Source organism: Octodon degus, unplaced genomic scaffold (assembly GCF_000260255.1).
Source record: "Octodon degus isolate 3935 unplaced genomic scaffold, OctDeg1.0 scaffold00036, whole genome shotgun sequence".
NCBI classification, from domain to species: Eukaryota; Metazoa; Chordata; class Mammalia; order Rodentia; family Octodontidae; genus Octodon; species Octodon degus.
This window is the reverse complement of record NW_004524612.1, coordinates 6,257,486-6,274,913: the sequence shown is the minus strand read 5'-3', so window position 1 is coordinate 6,274,913 and position 17,428 is coordinate 6,257,486. Positions and strand designations below refer to the sequence as shown.

General features: G+C 42.9%; 1 protein-coding gene and 1 long non-coding RNA gene across 2 annotated transcripts in view; one reads left to right on the top strand and one right to left on the bottom strand.

The window, feature by feature from the left end:
- Nucleotides 1-17,428, bottom strand: part of Lpl (lipoprotein lipase) — a 25,204-nt gene that overhangs the window by 5,199 nt on the left and 2,577 nt on the right. The window contains exons 2-8 of the mRNA XM_023714641.1: nt 11,602-11,762; nt 7,954-8,133; nt 6,752-6,863; nt 5,601-5,834; nt 4,183-4,425; nt 1,717-1,837; nt 538-720 (exon numbers count right to left, since the gene is read on the bottom strand). Coding sequence (XP_023570409.1) covers nt 538-720; nt 1,717-1,837; nt 4,183-4,425; nt 5,601-5,834; nt 6,752-6,863; nt 7,954-8,133; nt 11,602-11,762 — 1,234 coding nt within the window. The remainder of the gene's footprint in view (nt 1-537; nt 721-1,716; nt 1,838-4,182; nt 4,426-5,600; nt 5,835-6,751; nt 6,864-7,953; nt 8,134-11,601; nt 11,763-17,428) is intronic.
- Nucleotides 5,844-17,041, top strand: LOC111816627. The gene is made up of 3 exons (XR_002820981.1): nt 5,844-6,372; nt 14,922-14,926; nt 17,031-17,041. It is a non-coding gene; the product is annotated as an uncharacterized LOC111816627 (long non-coding RNA).

The following is a 17,428-nucleotide window of genomic DNA, read 5'->3' as shown; positions in this document are numbered from 1 at the left end:
TTATTTTTCTACTTTCTTGCTTGAAATGCACATATCCTAATGCTTGAGCATGACTAACATAAATCTCTGTAATCCAACAAGTCCCCAAATCTGAACTCCTCAAGCACCAACATGGTACAAGTGGAAAATGCCACAGCCGATCACATATGAGGGGATCACAGTGCAAATAGAGGTGCCCTGGAAACTACCTCCAGGCTAGTGTGTAAGGGGTACATGAGACATCAATGATTTCATGTCTAGACTTGGGCTCCCCCCGCAAGATATCTTGTTATATCAACATAAATACTCCAGTATATGAAACAAGCCAAAATCCAGAGCACTGCTGGCCCCACGAATAAGTGACCCTCAACCTGCCTCATTTCTCCTGCAGGATGATGAAAGGACAGCCCTCAAACACAGAAGGCATAATGGCCTAGCTTACGCAGCATGGCAGGCAAGGCTGGCTAAAGCTTCACCTGAATGCGAGGCTTCCTGCGACACCATCCCGGGGCACTACCACCAGAGTCTAAGCGAGTGGGCCCCGCTCAGCTGACTCACTTCTTCTGTGTCTCCCCTGCTTTCACTCGGATCTTTTCGATGCTGAAGCTAGGGGTGCTCCACCAGCTTGACCAGCCGAAGTAGGAGTCGCTCATCCACTTTAGCTTGAGCATCAGGAGCTCCCCGATGTCCACCTCCGTGTAGATCAGGAAGGAGTAGGTCTTGTTTGTGGACACTTCAGGCCTGTGTAACAATTCGGCAATTTTAGTTAATTCTGGAAATCAACTTCTTTCATCTTGTTTGAACTCCCAGGATGCAAGCAGCTTTTTTTTTTTTTTTTTTTTTAATGTATTTAGTACAGGGTCTACAGGGTTTCACTACACAGATTGGACTTATAGTGATCCTCCTGTTTTCAGCCTCCCCAGCACTGGGATTACAGGCATGCGCCACCACGCCTGGACTCAGTGGCTGGCTCAGTGCACTGGGGAGCAGGGTGGTGCAGTATGTGGTGCCAGGGATCCAACCGCGGTCCTTGCGCTTGCCTAACCAGGTGCTTATTCTGCTGAGCTACCTCACCAGTCCCCTTCTGTGCTTATCATACTAGCATCTATGTAATGACTTCCTGTTACTGGCACTTATAAAGCCAAACCTCTTGAGGAATTTCAATTGCATAATTTTATTGCTTTGTACAAAAGAAATAAGCAGTTATAAAACTGAAAAAGAGGGACCAGCCAAATAGCTTAGTGGTTTAAAACTCCTGCAAGCAAACGCAGGGGCCAGGGATTCAATCCCCAGGACTGCTGTGCCAGCCCCACCGCCGGGGCACACTGAGATGGTAATTGAGACAGGATGTAGTGGTGCATGTCTATAATCCCAGCTCTTGATAGGCTGTAAACAGGCAGATCACTATGAGTCAGATCTAGTAGTGAGACCCTGAGCACCCTGTAGACCCTTCCCTAAAATACAAAAAAAAGCCCCCCCAAAACAAAAAACAAAAACCCACAACAATGGGAAAAGAAAAATGGATGGTAAATGAAAATGAAATGACCCATTGGAAGACTATTTTTCTGAAATATAAAATAGAGCCAAGCCTCAGTTTTGAAATTCCAATTTCTCAAACTGAACACTTGTTTTCTGAGTGCCCAAGTCCACATCCACTTCTCAGACCCAAGGTCATGGCCCCCATGGTCACGCAGGGCCACGGCCACCCCAGCCAGGGTGCATCCCAAGGGTACTCACAGGGTGAAGGGGATGTTCTCACTCTCAGCCACCGTGCCATACAGAGAGATCTCGAAGGCCTGGTTGATTTGAGTACCACTTTCAGTCCCAGAAAAGTGAATCTTCACTTGGTAGTGGAAGACTAGAGGGAGGAAATCAGAAATGGGCTGGTTAGCCCTCATGGAAACACCCAGTCCTCGGAGCAGCTGGCACTCCAGTCCCACAGAACACATCCAATCGGCACCCAGGCAGGAAGTGCAGGCTGTGGACTCCCTGGAAGATGGGGCAGCAGTGGATGGAAATGCCAAGTGTGGCTGAGTTGCCAAGCAGTCCCAGACTGCAGGAGTAGGGACGGCACATCAGGAGTCCAAATCCCTGGTAACGCGTTCTCCATGACTGCCACCTGCCCTGACTGCTGTGCCCCCTGGCATCTGTACCAAGCCTGTTGGACACTTCTCACGGTGCCACTGTTTAAGTCCACACTCACGCTGCTCCTCATTTCATGGTTACATCCATGCTCCTTTCCCTGCCAGCTCCTACAGGTTAGAGGATCACATCTACCTTTTCCCCCATGTAGCACAGGAAGACACACCTGGGCTCACAGCAAAACTCATTTCATGGACCAAGGTCGTGACTCCGTGAGGACAGTCTTGGAAGCCAGCTTCTAAAGAGCTCTGGCTTGCAGGGAGCCTGTGGCACCAGGCACCTGAAATTCTCCCTTTCCTTTGTGCTTCCCTCCATCTCTACTGCAAACCCTGAGCAAAGCACACCAGGGAGATGGTACAAGGACAGGCAGGCAGTAGCCTAAAACATGGCCACTTGGATGGGGAAAATTTGGTGCTTTTTGCTTCTGCGTCACATTTTTGGTCACTTTCAGTCATTTTTTTTCACATTTGTGTAGCTACCTATTAAATGCATTTTCTTTTAGACAGTCATGCAGATTTCTTCATAGAAATGGTTTATAATATGGCAAACTATATTTTAATGCTACTTTGAAATTTATTCTAATGAAAGAAATTTCAATGTTTTGTCTTGTGAGCTTTTGGTGATATGCTCTATGTTATTTGGGTGCATTCGGGTTTTTATGTATTTGGTACAGGGTCTCACTACACAACTCAGACTCATAATGATCCTCCTGTTTTCAGCCTCCCCAGCGCTGGGATTACAGGTGTGCACCACCAACATGGATTCGGTCACTGACTCAGAGTGTCCTGTGGGCAGGGCCAGTACAACATGCAGGACCGGGGATCGAACCCTGGTCTCTGCATTTGCCAAAGCAGGTGCTTAGTCCACTGAGCTAAATCGCTGGCATTTCTTTTTTGCACTAAAAATAGCTAGCCAGGTGCTGAGTCAAAACAAACAGAAAAAACAAAACTAAACCTCCTCAGCTACTAAAATGTAAAGCCAAGTCAAGCTTAGGATTGAACAGAGCTCTTGTTGGCAGCACAGAGGCCACAGCCAGAGAGGCTGGGGTGGCCCAAGGGACAGGGCACACTGACAGTCCTGAGCAGAGGTGTGAGGATGTGGGAAGAGCGAGCCTTCCCCATATCTCACGCACACACCCTTATTCCAAAGACACAGCCAAAGTGAGGGCTTCTTCACAGCCTACAGGACAGATGCTCCAATTTCTGTGCCACCAAATGCACCTCCAGAGTCCAACAGTAAGCCTTTCAAGCAGGCACAGATGGCAGAGATATTTTACTCCAGAAAAGTATACTTTAATATCTGCCCTTTCCTCAGGCTCTGACCAGGACTCTGCAGAAGCCAGCCTTTCTGAAAGGATTTACCACATTACTTCTGCTCCAGTTTCTCCTCAGTACATTTAGGTCTTGTTCTAAGGAAGAGGTTAAGCTTGAAATTCAAGTGTGAAATGAATTCATGGCAAAATGGATGGATATATCTTGGCAGGTTTGGTATATTCTTGCCTTCCACAAATAGTTAAATTTTTAAATACAGAAGGTCTTTGCCTCTGTAAAGTGAAAGTTAGCAAGTGGCAAACTTTCTGGATAGGGCCAGAGTTGTGAATATTTTAGGTTCTGTGAGCTATATCATCTTAGTCCCAACTACTCAGCTCTCTGCTGGTGGAATGAAAGAAGCCTTGGACAGCATGGAAGTGAAGGTGAGTGGCGTGTTCTCAGAAACTTTATTTATAAAAGCCGGTGGTAGCCTGGACTTGGCCCCAGGGCTGTGGTGTGCTGCTGACTTCAGGGTGATGGCTCCAAATTACCTCTGAGCCCAGTACAGACAGGCTGGCTCTGTACAGGAAGTAAATCTCAAGTAAGCTCTGGAGTCTGACTGGCAGAGGGGATAAGGAACATCACCAGAACAGGCTATGGCAACTCCCTCTTGATCAACAGAAATGCACCTGAGGCCTCAGGATTTAGCAGTGTGACTTCATTGACTTTGTTCAGGTGGACAGAATCAGCACACACAGTACATTTCGCATGATAAAAACACGACTCACTGACTGTCCTTTCTCCAGCCTACCTTTGTAGGGCATCTGAGAACGAGTCTTCAGGTACATCTTGCTGCTTCTTTTGGCTCTGACCTTGTTGATCTCATAGCCCACGTTGTTGCAACGGTTCTTTCTGCAGCTCAGGCAGAGCCCTTTGTCGAAGGCCTCTTTGGAGTTGCACCTGTAGGCCTTACTTGGGTTCTCTTCATTCAACAGGGAGTCGATGAAGAGATGAATGGAGCGTTCATGGGAGCACTTCACTAGTTGGTCCACATCTGGGGGAAAGAGACACAAAGGGGAATTCACTTCTGCAGAAGTCGTAATAGCTGCGTCCTTTTTCAATGATCCCAGGCTCTGTTTTTATGCATCTAAGATTATAATAGTACTTTAGGAGGCTTTCCTATTGGCTATTGCTCACCTACCTCCAGATCATCGGAGTTGCAAGTTCTCAGGGAACTTTTGACTTTTCTTCTGTAAGTACGTTTATAAAGCCACAACTTCAGATATCACTTTTGAATGGTGTTCCCTGCTGTTTATCATGTCCCTCATTTATATTGACAATGACTAACAGTGGTAGGAGTTTCTAGAAAGCTACAGCTAGAAATCGCATTGTAAAGGGCATAATTGTTAGATGAATAAGGTTTTATTATACATATTATGAATAATTGAGAGCTATGCCACTGCTAATGTATTTTATGTCAAATGAATTCTAAAATTAATCAGCATATCCTATTGCCATAAAATTTCTAACACTTAAAAACAGAGCCCTAGAGTCTGCAAGGTGCACAAAGTTACCGAGCATACTCACCACAGGTAGGCTGGAGCACCTGCCAACAGCCCTGAAAAGCCATAAATTTGCCACAAGCTAACATTATTATTGAAGCAAATATTAAGCTAATATTAAGTTACTTTTTCTTCCTAAAATTGTGGGAGAGTTATTTTAGGGAATAATGATTTCTTTCTGATTTACCTGTTGCTTAAAAGGATTTTTTAAAAACATGGACTAATTAACAGCTGCTACATTTTCAGAAAAATTCAAATTCACACCATGAGCATTGCAAATATATTCAAATTATGAAGACACTTAGCCAGGTGACATTAGATGATGTTATGACAGAGGCCAGCAAAGTTTTTCAGTACTGAATACAGTCTAAAATATAATAAACAAAAGGCAAGTTTGCTGGCTAATAAGTGATTATGCTGAATATAGTAAAATGTTTCAGAAACATTTTGTATAAACGTGTATATTTATAGTCCCTGCTCTTTCTTTTAGTGCTGAAGATGAAAACAAGGTCCTTGCATATGCTAGGCAAGTGTTCCAGCACTGAGCTGCGTCCCTACCTCCTTAATGGGGTAAATTAAAATTACACTCCTTTAGGGCACTAGGACACTAGGGCAAGCAGGATTAAGAACCAAAACCATGTCTAAAAGACTTCTAAGTCATATTTACCTCCAAGGCCCCTCTCTGCAATCGAGCGGATGGCTTCCCCAATGTTGCAGCCTGGTTGAAAAGTGCCTCCATTGGGGTAAATGTCAACATGCCCCACTGGTTTCTGGATTCCAATACTTCGGCCCGGAGACCCCCTGGTGAATGTGTGCAAGACATCCACAAATTCGGCATCATCAGGAGAAAGGCGACTTGGAGCTTCTGCGTACTCAAAGTTAGGTCCGGCAGGATCCAGGCCTTGGCGGGGGGAACACAGATTTTTTAAAGACCGATTCAATTTTGCTTTCTATTTGTGGTATATGTTGGCATCCTCCTGCTCAATGTTTTAATGCAGGCAGCAACCACTTAGATTTTAGATTCTTGGAAGCTCCTAGTCCATAGGAATTAGATCTTTAAATTGTAGTACTAAAAAGTCATAAGAGTAGGCTTGGTCTTTTTTTCCCCCATACTTGGAATTGAACTCAGGGCCTCATGCATGCTAGGCAAGCTCTTTGCTATAGACCAATACCCCCAGCCCTTTTGATTTTGAGATAGGACTTACTAAACTGCTGAGGCTGGATTTGGACTTGTTATCCTCCTGCCTCAGTTTCTCCGGCATCTAGGATTACAGGTGTGTGACACCATGCCCACCCTGGCTCTTCTAAAATGGAACTTGAGTCTCTGAGATGGCCATGATATGGTGATTTTTGCCCAGGGGTGACGATGTTCTTTTGTAAATTGCTTCTGAATCTAATGAAACCTTCTGATCGTGGTGGGGTCTCTGTCTGTCTGTCTAGTCATCTACCATGTATCTCACTTTGTGCCAAACCATCTATCACCACTGTCCTAACTACTGCCTTCTGTCCAGGTGTCCTTGGGAGTTGATCCTTTTTTACCCCCTGGTCCTGGTGTGAGAAGTGACAGATTATGTGCAGGCCATGACCAGGGCATAGATCAGAAGTAGGAAGGAAACACTTCTCAGAGAACACATGGGTGTTCTGTGCTTCATTCTGCTCTACTGCTAATTCCTGATGTGCCCCATAGAGAGTGAATCTGCATCTTACTCCATGAGCTCACCGTGCCAGGCACATGGCCCAGAGCACCACGTACGTTGTTCTGATTCTTGTTCACCCCCCTGGCCTCCTGAGATAAAATGAACAAAGGTGTGCACTTACCCGTAATTCTGTTGACCTTGTTGTTGGTCCGACTCCCAGCAATGCCAGCAGCATGGGCTCCGAGACTGTATCCCAAGAGATGGACATTGTCCACAGGGTAATTAAATTCATCCTTCAGAAAGAAAAAGAAAAGTTTTTATACTTAGTTCTTAAGGACCAAAACTAAAAGAAATAAAATGAATATAAATATTGTTTTCTAAACTATGGGTACTAACATAAATTTTACAAATTCAATTTTGTATTACAGATAAGAGAAACATACTTTGTAGTGGTAAGAGTTTTCTTTCTCTAATAGCTGATTTAAACTTTTTCTATACATCTGAAATTATATTATGCACACATATAAATATGTATGTAATAGCTCAATATGCATGTATGTATACATACGGTTCGAGCTCCTCATTCAACAGATAAGAAGCTTCGGCCTAAGGATGTGATCTAATTTTTCCCAAGTCCATTCACCTGATTAGCAATAAAAGGACTTTTGTCTTTTGATGGTTTGTCCAATGAGCATGATTATGCTTACCTCCAACGATCTGGCTTAAATAATTTGGGCCAGCCACAGTACCAGCTTCCTTCCAACCCCGAGGAACTTTCCAAAGGTATTTTTTGGGCAGCCAAACTTCAGAAGGTGGGTAAGCCCTGCAGCTAACTCAGCCACCTTGCAGCCTACAGACTTCACAGAAATTGTCCTCCTATATCAATTCCATCACTCCCCAAATCCACAAGGCCAGACCATATATGTCTAAACTAAAGTGTGGATGCTTAAAACAACGAAGAAATGATCACTGTTAGCATTTCAGAGAGAAAATGGCATTTCTACAGGAAGCCAAGGCAGGAAACAAGTACCATGTGCCAGCCAGTGGGTGGGGAAGGACTTGGCTGAACACCCCATCTTTCCTGCGTCCTAAAACAACAAGCTTTTGTTTGCTGTGTCCACTTAATTCGTGGTATCAGCAGATCTATTCGCTGAAAATATGAAAGGACAGAGCAAGGAAGCATTATTTGTTGGCATTGTAGTCTTCTCATTCTTATCAGAACACTGCCTTTGGTTACAAAATACTACCTATGCTCATCCTGAAGATTTGAATTGCCCCAGAAATGATCTACGTCTAAGGCAAAAAGGGAGAAAGGCCAGTCCTTTTGTCTCTCCAGGGAGACACTTTGTTTTGGACACACAGGGCTCCCTCGCCAGGCCTTACCTCCATCCAGTTGATAAACCGGGCTACATCTTCTCCCACCAGCTTGGTGGAGCGTGCAGACACTGGGTAATGCTCTTGGGCCCGGGACAGCCAGTCTACCACGATGACATTGGAGTCAGGTTCCCTCTTGTATAGAGCAGCCACAAGTTTGGGCACCCAGCTCTCATACATTCCTGTCACCTAAAGAGATGGATACATGATATCTTAGAGGACCCACCTACAGCTTGTTAGCGGTACAACAGTGCAGGACACCTACACAGAACTGACAAGAGTGAACTTTTGGGACAGTGCGCTGCCTCAGGCAGGAGAGCTCACATTGTGTCCCGACATCTAGGCAAATCTGAGAATGCTGGGGGAGGGGTGTGGAGCTCAGGAATGGCACACAAGGCTTTGTTACACTTCTGATTTTAATGGTGGCTTTGTTGTTTGTTTTCAAAAATTAAAAAAAAAAAAACTTCATACTATTAAAGGATAGATCAGTCTGAATAAATCAAAACTTTATATCAAAATTATAGACTATTTTATTTTATCTTTTAAAATTTTTTATTCATTTTAATGAGAAAAAATAGCAATGAAACAGTTTCAAAGCACGTTAGTAGGACAGTGACAATAATTAATACATTGCATATTGTTGTCTTTGTAGTAGCTATTCAGAGGACAAGATGCTGAGCTGTAGAGGCTCAAATCAACAACTACTGACTATTGCCAGGCTTTTTTTTTTTTTTTTTTTTCAGAACTGGGGATTGAACTCAAGTCCTTGTGCTTGCCAGGCAAGCACTTATTCTACAGAGCTATGTCCCCAGCCCCTTTGCCAGGGTACTTTGAAAGAAATTTAGCTTAATTGTTTTCAGTTAGTCTCATGTTTCCCATGAGCTATCTCGCCGGCCTCCTCTCTAGCTATTTTCAAGATGGAGACAAAACAAAGAAGACAAAGGGTAAAGGTAATGCTAGCCCACTAAGAATTCATCTAAGCCTCCTCTGCCCAGTCTCAGGGAAACTACTCAAGTCCAAGTGCAGAGTGGGCCTTTGTAGGAACCAGCTGGACACCCACGAGGGGTAAACCTTTGAGAAAATGGTCCTGCTCCAGCCTCTGGCCCCCTCCTGGCTGGGGTGCTGTCTACTATTCGCAGCTGCTTTTCCAGATCCCGGGGATGTGAGGTCATTTCTGCAGAATTCAGTGTCAGCTCCGCCTGTTTCAGCCACCCTGAGGACATCCGGCCTCACGGAGAACCCTGTACTTACAGTAAGTAAATCCAAGCAGCGGCAGAGCACCAGCTCAGCTGCGCCTGAGCTGTGTTCTGGGGTTCTCCCTACGCATGTGCAGCACTCTTGGGGGCTCTCTGGTGCGCCGGAGTTGTCCTCACTTCACTCAGTTCGTGCCCTTGAATGCCCCAACAGCCTATCTCAGATAAGGCAGGAAAACCCTGTTTGCTCCAGGCCTCTATGCTAAATGTTTCTGCTGTGTTATCAGTGTTTCCAAGTTAGGCAGTAGGTAAAAGGGCAAGTATCTCAGGAGGTGATACCTTTATTGATTAGTTGGCAACTAATCTAATCGTTTCTCACTTTGTTTCGATCCAACATAAAATACAGGTAAAAGTGATCTCAGGTAAAAGACATGAACATTGCAAGAACTTACTCTCCTCAATTAAGAATGAATCTCACTTCCTAGGTGCTTCTTCTAAGTTAATCAGAGCTGTACTGCTTTTGGAAGCTGTTGACTGTGTGGTCAGACAGGCCACTGACCCAAAGCCCTCCCAGCGCCCTGCACAAAGTGGGCCAATGGCAGCCACCCATGAGTTTGTTGAGTGAGATAAGCGCAGATCAGCGTGTCTGGCTCCACTAGCATCACAGACCAAACAGCTCTGGGTGATAAGGAAACTCTTTCCTCCAGCCAACAGCCTGCTCCCTGAGCCCAGCCAGAACGCGGGGCCACGGGCCACGGAGATCGTCAGTGGGCTCAGTGTGACCACAGCACCAATGGCAGAAACTTGCACTGCGTGTGGACACGGGGCTCCTCGTGTCATCTTAGTGTGAAAAAAAGAAAAGATTTTTTTCAAATATTCTGAAGCACAAAATTCTCTCAGGGACAAGTATGAGATGTCTATAAATATTCAATTTGTTGCTACTGCAGAAATGTGTTTATTAAGCTGATACTTTTTAAAAGGTATTAAGTGCCACACTGCATATACAGCCAAAATGCCTCTAAAAGGACCACAGATTCTTTTGTTCTACTTAAACCTCTTAAAATATAAAAAGATTAATGCTAAGAGTTTAAAATTTTATCATGACATGTAATTTATGATGCTAACTCCAGTAAAGTGATCTATTTTTTCAGAATAAGCATCTGTGTGGATTCTTACAGCTGCCTTTATCTCTATGAAAATTATAGCAACTCTCTTATAATGCTGACCAGAAAGACACTTTCGTTCTATAAGAAAATAAATCAGAAACATGTAATATAAAATAAATCAGGAATATATATATATATATATATATATATATATATATATATATTAGGTAATTCTCATTAGAATTTAGTATCTATTATAATATTTACAAGCTCTGATATATTTCATCAACAATATGTTTTATAAATCCTTCCCCCTCCCCTCCTTTCTTCTCTCCTTCCCTCCCCCCTTTGCAACCCCCCTCCCCTCTCCTGTCCTCTCCTCTCCTCTCTTCTTGCCATACTAAGGATTGAACCTAAAGCCTTGTGCATGCTCAGCAAATGTTCTGCCCCTGAGCTACACCCCTAGTTCTTTTATTAAAGTTTACTTTTGACACAAGACCTTGCCAATCTGCCCAGGTTGACCTCACACTTATGAACCTCCTACCTCAACCTCCTGAGTAGCTGTGATTATAGATGTGCACCACCAAACCTGGCTATAAACCCTTTTATATAAACAATCAATCTGCTTCCTAGGGATTAAAAGGTTTAAAAGCCAACTAAACTCTTTAACCAAGAACGAAATCATATAAAGTGACTTTGGCATACCGAGAGAAGAGTACCTTACACATATTTTAAACGAGTATATTTAGCCACAGTTTTCACGTTCCAAATACCTTGCATGACAGCTCCCTGGCTGTCCCTCTTTCTTCCCTAAAGTTTAAACTGGAGACCACTAGAAGTGAAGGGGCCTTAGGGACATCTAGTCCAAGCTTTCTGGGTGATAGGTCAGTAAGCTGAGACTCACAGATGAGGAGGGAATTGGAGTTGTCCCAGAACTGGAGAACAGCCAAGCAGCACCAAAGCTCACGCTCCTTCCCCTGCTCTGGCCTCTACATACTCTCCCAGGTGACCTTCTTCAGGAAAGGATTTTTGACTCTGTGCTAGGTGAATCAGGGCCACACCATCTTCCACCCACTTCCCAAACCACACCCTATGTTTTTGCTCTGCAGCAAAGCAGGGCCTCCTTTCTCAATTCACAGGAAGGCTGATGCATTGAAAGAACTGTAGGCATTGTCCTAAGGAGGTATTTAGGAACCTGCAATAGTAGATTCCACCCTGGCCCTCAACTGTCTTTGCTTATACGTCACACAAAGCCATCAGACAGCAGATAGTAATATGGGTGGTAGATCCACTACTGGGTCCCCAGCCGTTAGGGCCTGGTGGACCCCCATCCGTGCCTTCCTGTGAAGCCAACGTACCGTCCAGCCATGGATCACTACGAAGGTTTTGCTGCTGTGATTGAAGTGGCAGTTAGCCACTGATTCGGTCACTCCAGGAATGAGATGGCAAGTGTCCTCAACTGTGTCCTCAGGGGTCCTTAGGGAAAATTTACTTTCGATATCCTGAAAATCTCTTCCTCCTAGTAGAAAAAGGAAAAATTGGATTGATGCTTAACGGGGGGAGGGGACTGTTTTTATTTATTGGAATAGTAGATTTTAGGCTTCACAAGTACCCACTGCCAATGCTAGGTTTGTTTCTACCGAGCTTTTTACAAAGTGAATATGGATTGCAAAATAAGGACAGATGCGCCCATCGTGGTGCAGTGGGGGGAGATGACGTTGTCAGCGAAGCAGCACTGATCCGCCTGCTATCTTCAGCCTCCTCAGCAACCTTCCACAGAGGGTGGGAACTGTGTGTCTACAAATTCACACAAATGAATTCCTCTTTGGAGATTGCACAGTTAATTCGCTCTTTTCAGAAGACATGAACATAAGTGACGTGGCCAAGGTGAAAGAGACAGGGAAACTCAGAACCCAGGTTTCCTGATTCCAGTTTGAACCTCGGTTTTCCTGACAATGTTGGCTCATTGCACTTACGCTGTATGGCTCCCTTTAGGTCACCCGTGAGTCCCTCCCAATCTGATTACATAGCGTGTTTTCCCAGAGTATTATAACATAAGGCTTTTTCAAATGAATATCATTGAATCTTCACTAAAAAATTAAATATTGGCAAAAAGAAAATGGGGAGCATGAGGAAACTTTTATATGGAATTTAACTCCATAGAAACAATAATTTTTATGCTGGTAAAGAATATTCAGAGAAATCATTAGTGGATTGTCCAGAGACCTATGCAGTAGATGAGCCCTAGCCAATACTTTCCCCAGATATTTCTTTTCCTATCTAAATCACTATAATCTTCCAACAAAGCCAAAACTTAAAAGCTGCAGCAAAGCTGGTTGTGGAAAGAGCCCACTTTGGTTCTTTACAGCTAATCCCAAGCTGGGCAAGGACAAAAACAAAGCCTAGATTTTGAAACTATGGACAAGAGCTCTACATGCTGCGAAGTCTTCATGGGTTGTTGTAGATGGTGCTTGTTCCGTCACAGCAGGCACCTGTAGAAGCGATGCCACATGGATAGTCAGATTCTCCACAAAGCCAAGCACACAGGCAGAGGGAAACTGTATCACAGGAAATTACCTGCTACCCATCAAGTTAAAAGGGTGAAAAAAATTTATTTGTTATTAAAGGGTAATAACTCATGGATTTGTCAATCAAAACGTTTAGAAGGTGAATAAATGTGGTTACCAGGAACAATTCTGATTTCTTCATCTAAATTTATTCTTTTATCACAGACCAAAATCTGAAATCGATACTTTCAAAGTGACATTGCAAAAGAAAGGCAAGAATGACAGCATCAGTGAAAGCGCGGCTAGTTCAACGATACTCAGATAATTAGCTGGCCTGGCCAATATTTTCCTTTTCAATAAATACTTTCCAACATTTCTTAAACAATATAGAAATACACATATTGGTTCAGAAACACTTCTGTTTGGAAACAATTTGGTTCACGAAGAGAGGTATTGGGCACAAATTAGCTTCCATTCTCAAGCTGTCTATCAGGTAGAGAACAGGACAGCAGCTGTCTTCCCCAGAACTGTGAGGTGAATTAAATTTACCAGTGCAGGTATCACTGTACTGATTGCTTGCCAAGTGATGCATTGTGTGGAACAAGTCAAACACACACACACATACACACACACACCCCTACCAAAAATGCATGAGACATTTTTTGGATGATTATATTGATTAGAAAGAAGTGAGTTTTATTAGAGTTGCAGACCACGCTGAGGTCATTTATTCAAATAAGAATCTGTAAGGGGTACAAGTTCCTTTCATGTCCGTACAGTACCACTATACCGAATCTACCCATCCACCAAGGATACCCTTCACCTTCTCTTATTTGAACATACAGTCCTCTTTCTTCCTTTCTAACCAGAAAATGTTAGTTCAATTAGTTAGTGAAAAAGAATACTGCATATTTTTAACCTAATTTTGCTTTCAAAGCCCTAAGAAGTTCTTTTATTTTTAGAAAGTGTCTTAGAAGATGTAAAACTAATTTCACGTGTTCCCACATCTCTCCACCTCACATAACTCATGCCTCCTCCCTACCAATCTTCTTTGAACATGATTGATTATCAAGCTTTTTAAAAATAGAGGTCTAAAAAATATAGAGGTCTATTGTCACACTGTCACATAAGACAGTTGCCTTGTGCAGTTCCAGCGATACCATTCACTTTGGTCTACTTTCCCTGGAATTATGCCACTTGGTGGCCCTGGTGGTGATTTTGAAATGATCAAGAAAGTTCTCTGAAATTACTAAAGCTGGCTTTGCACATTTCCATGAAAAAGAATACAGAAGTGGTCTATTCACTCTGCAGATCCTCTGTCAGATTACATGTATGGTTCACTGCCAGCTTCTACTTCCTACAACCAACTTTGCTGTAGATTCTGTTGCATGCAAAGGAAAGTGCCAGAAAATTCATACATTCTCAAGCCAACTTGTGTTTGGGGACCTTTCAGAGGAAGGACTTTTCACTCCAAGTTTGAGAGAAAAATAGCACAACTCTGTGCTCTCTTATGGCTTCACTACCACGTCAGATATGAAGTCATAAATCTTATTACAGATTCATGAAGACTTCCTTCTATTGCTGTCCTAATATGAATTTCTATATTGCTTGTGTTTGCAACCCCTCAAGGATATCTCAGCATCCTAAAGATGAACATGCTTCCCTGGACCTCTGTCATCCCTCAGCCACTGATTAAGGCTGGGAAGAGACAAGTATGAAGACAGACCCCTCTGGGAGTTAGTTCACATGCTTAGCTGTCTCACTGGATGCTGGAATGGCTGCTGCGGTAGCTCATGAGCTGATCTGATGAGGCTGTTACTAAGGAAATTGTTGTTTCCCACATGTGGCAGTGACATGAGTGACTCCACACCCATTCAACTGCATTGTCTTTTACCAGGTATATTAAAGATCAAGGCCATGTTAGAATAGAGGAAGAAGAGAATGAAGGAGAAAGAAGAAAGGAGGGATAAGAAGGTAGGAAGGAGTGGGGAAGGGAGGGAGTCTGAGGTATGTCATTTATGAGGGCATCTATCCTGAATGCTGCTCTGCCAACACAACCCTGCAAGAATGTTCTCAGGAAGCACTATGGGAGATTCTCGGGACCCCAAAAAATTATAAGGGGAGGTATTATTGGCTACACAACTTATTCCTAAATAGATAGCAAAAAGAAGTCTGTGTGTAAACAAAGAAAAAATGTATCTTAATGTCCTGAATAACTCACAAAGATGACATTATGCTGAGCCATAGAACCTAGGGAAAGGTTAATATTTTTAGCAGGACAGTAGAATTGCCAGAAAATGAGGTGCCTTGAGCATCTTAGGGATTAGCAGGCGATATTCTGAAGGCAAGTCAGTTGCTTGGTGAACGGGAGTTGCATTTACAAGGAACACAGAAGGGATTGAGCTCAATTGCAATGAAATAGCCTTGGAAGTCTCCCACCCTCTCCCACTCTCTCCCTCCTCCTCTCTCTTCCTTCCTCTCTTCTTCCTCCCTGTACCTCTCCCTCCCCCATCTGCCCTCCACCCATGGCCCCCTCTCTCTCCTTTTCCCTCCTTCCCTTTCAACACAAACACACCTCCAGGAATTTATCAGTAACTCATCTAATCCCTGAGTCTGATGGTCATAGTTATCGACATGCGCAGTGTCTGTAGGATGCCAAGGAATACAGGTTCAGTTACTGAAATGGCCACTTTGGCAAGTGAAAAACATTAAAATTTCCATTTGACTAAACAGTCTGTTTAGATATTCCAGTGTGGACAATGCTTGAGACTTTCCTAAGAAGCAGACTTACTTTTTCTTCTTATGAAAAATAAATTTGTTGCAAAAATTAATTGAACAGTAAAAAGAAAACTTGTATTTACTACTGGTATTTTGTGCTGAATTTTCTCCAAAACTAGGACTAAACTTCTACTCTCCCCAGAATAAGGTTGACACCACAGCTTCTGAGAGGTGCTGAAATTTCCCAGCTGAATTAGACCATGGGGAATGAACAGTGTAAAGCACCATCACTCAAAAGGGAACTTGTGACTTGGTTAATGAAATATTTTCTTGGTGTGCCATTGTGTAGACATATGTAAATTCAGATTTTTCTACCTGAAATACAAACTTCTTGTACCGGTAATCGGAAGTTAACTTTTGATAGAGATAGTGAATGGAAATACCTGATTGCTTCAAACTAACACAGTGCAAGTCAATGATTTCCTTGTTAATAATTGTTTTTATTTGAGGGAAGACTAAAGGAAGTGTGGGGCTCTATTTTTTAAAGTTAAAATGTAAGCACTAACTCATGCTTTCCTCATCATAGTTAACTTTTCAAACAAAGTTTTTTGAAGAGTAAATTACTGATTGCACAATAGCTATATTGTGGATGAAAGGCGGTTGAGAAACACTGGATTCTGAGTCATTTATCTGTCTTCATTACTATCCCTCCAAAAGTATGGCCTTTCTCAAGCTTCTGTAAGCTTACAGATCAGTCTTAACTTAGTCTGAGCCAGAACAGTATGCATAGAAATAGACTTCGCCATCTGAGAAAAACACACATATGTACTCATTAAACAATACCAGACATGGGAGCTGGATTAGACTGAGTGTAGCCATGCCAGATGGGCCATCTTTGTCACATTCCACCGTCAGTTAACAAGGAGGATAGTCTGTTTTTCATTAAAAAGCAAAAATCACTTAACTAGCTAGCATAGAATCTGATTATTGTGAGAGATGGAACTGGGAAGGGCAAAAGGAATAAGTTGGCATGTGTTAAAGAAGCTCATTTCCAGCAGAATATTAAATATGTATGAAGCTTTATACATGACTATCTTAGGTGATCACATACATGATATGATCATCCTTTTTGCTCTTTCTTCCCAGTAGATATCTACTTTCCCCAGAAGGATGAGAACTCAAATGCTGTCACTCCACACAAATAGCCCCCAGTCTCAAAATAGCCATAAGATGGGAACATGAGGTCATATATTCCAGTAAAGAAACACAACACATTGTGAATTTCAAACAGCCTCTGAGCAAGCTGGACCCATAGCATAATACTGCTTCCAAAAGTAACACAGCCTTCAACTTCTGCCATGAAAGAATGTGACAAGAACCATTTTTCAGAAAGATCTATGAGAGGGTTAAAAAGTGCCATTGATAAAAAAAAAAAAAAACTATTAGGGCACTGTGGTGACAAATAAACTACGCTTGGTGGACAGACATGCCCTAAAGCTTTACATAGATGATGTTTCATGTCCTTGCCACGGAAGTTGGAAAATACTTTGAGTACATTCAAGTTGTCTGTCTGCTCAGATGGCAAAGATAATTATACTTGAGTCCTGAATGCTTTCCCTACACTTTGTGAGCCTGTCATCACCAATCATCATTCTGATGGTCTGAAACATCTTCACATTTAACCAATACAAACTCGAGAGTAATAGTGCAGGAATATGTGGTGGTAGAAAGAGAAACACCCAGCTAAGTGGGGCATGTTTCAAGACACTTTTTAAAAAACAACCTGACATATTAGGAGCAGTAAACTGTATGGTCCAATTTCTCCTCCCTAATAAAGCAAGAATGTAGGGCTGAGCTAAAAATATACTGCTTTAAAGAAAGTGGAAAAAAAAATCTCCATTGCAGCTCTTTGTTTCTACCTGACTCCCACCTTTCAATACAGCTATGAATCTCTCTCTCT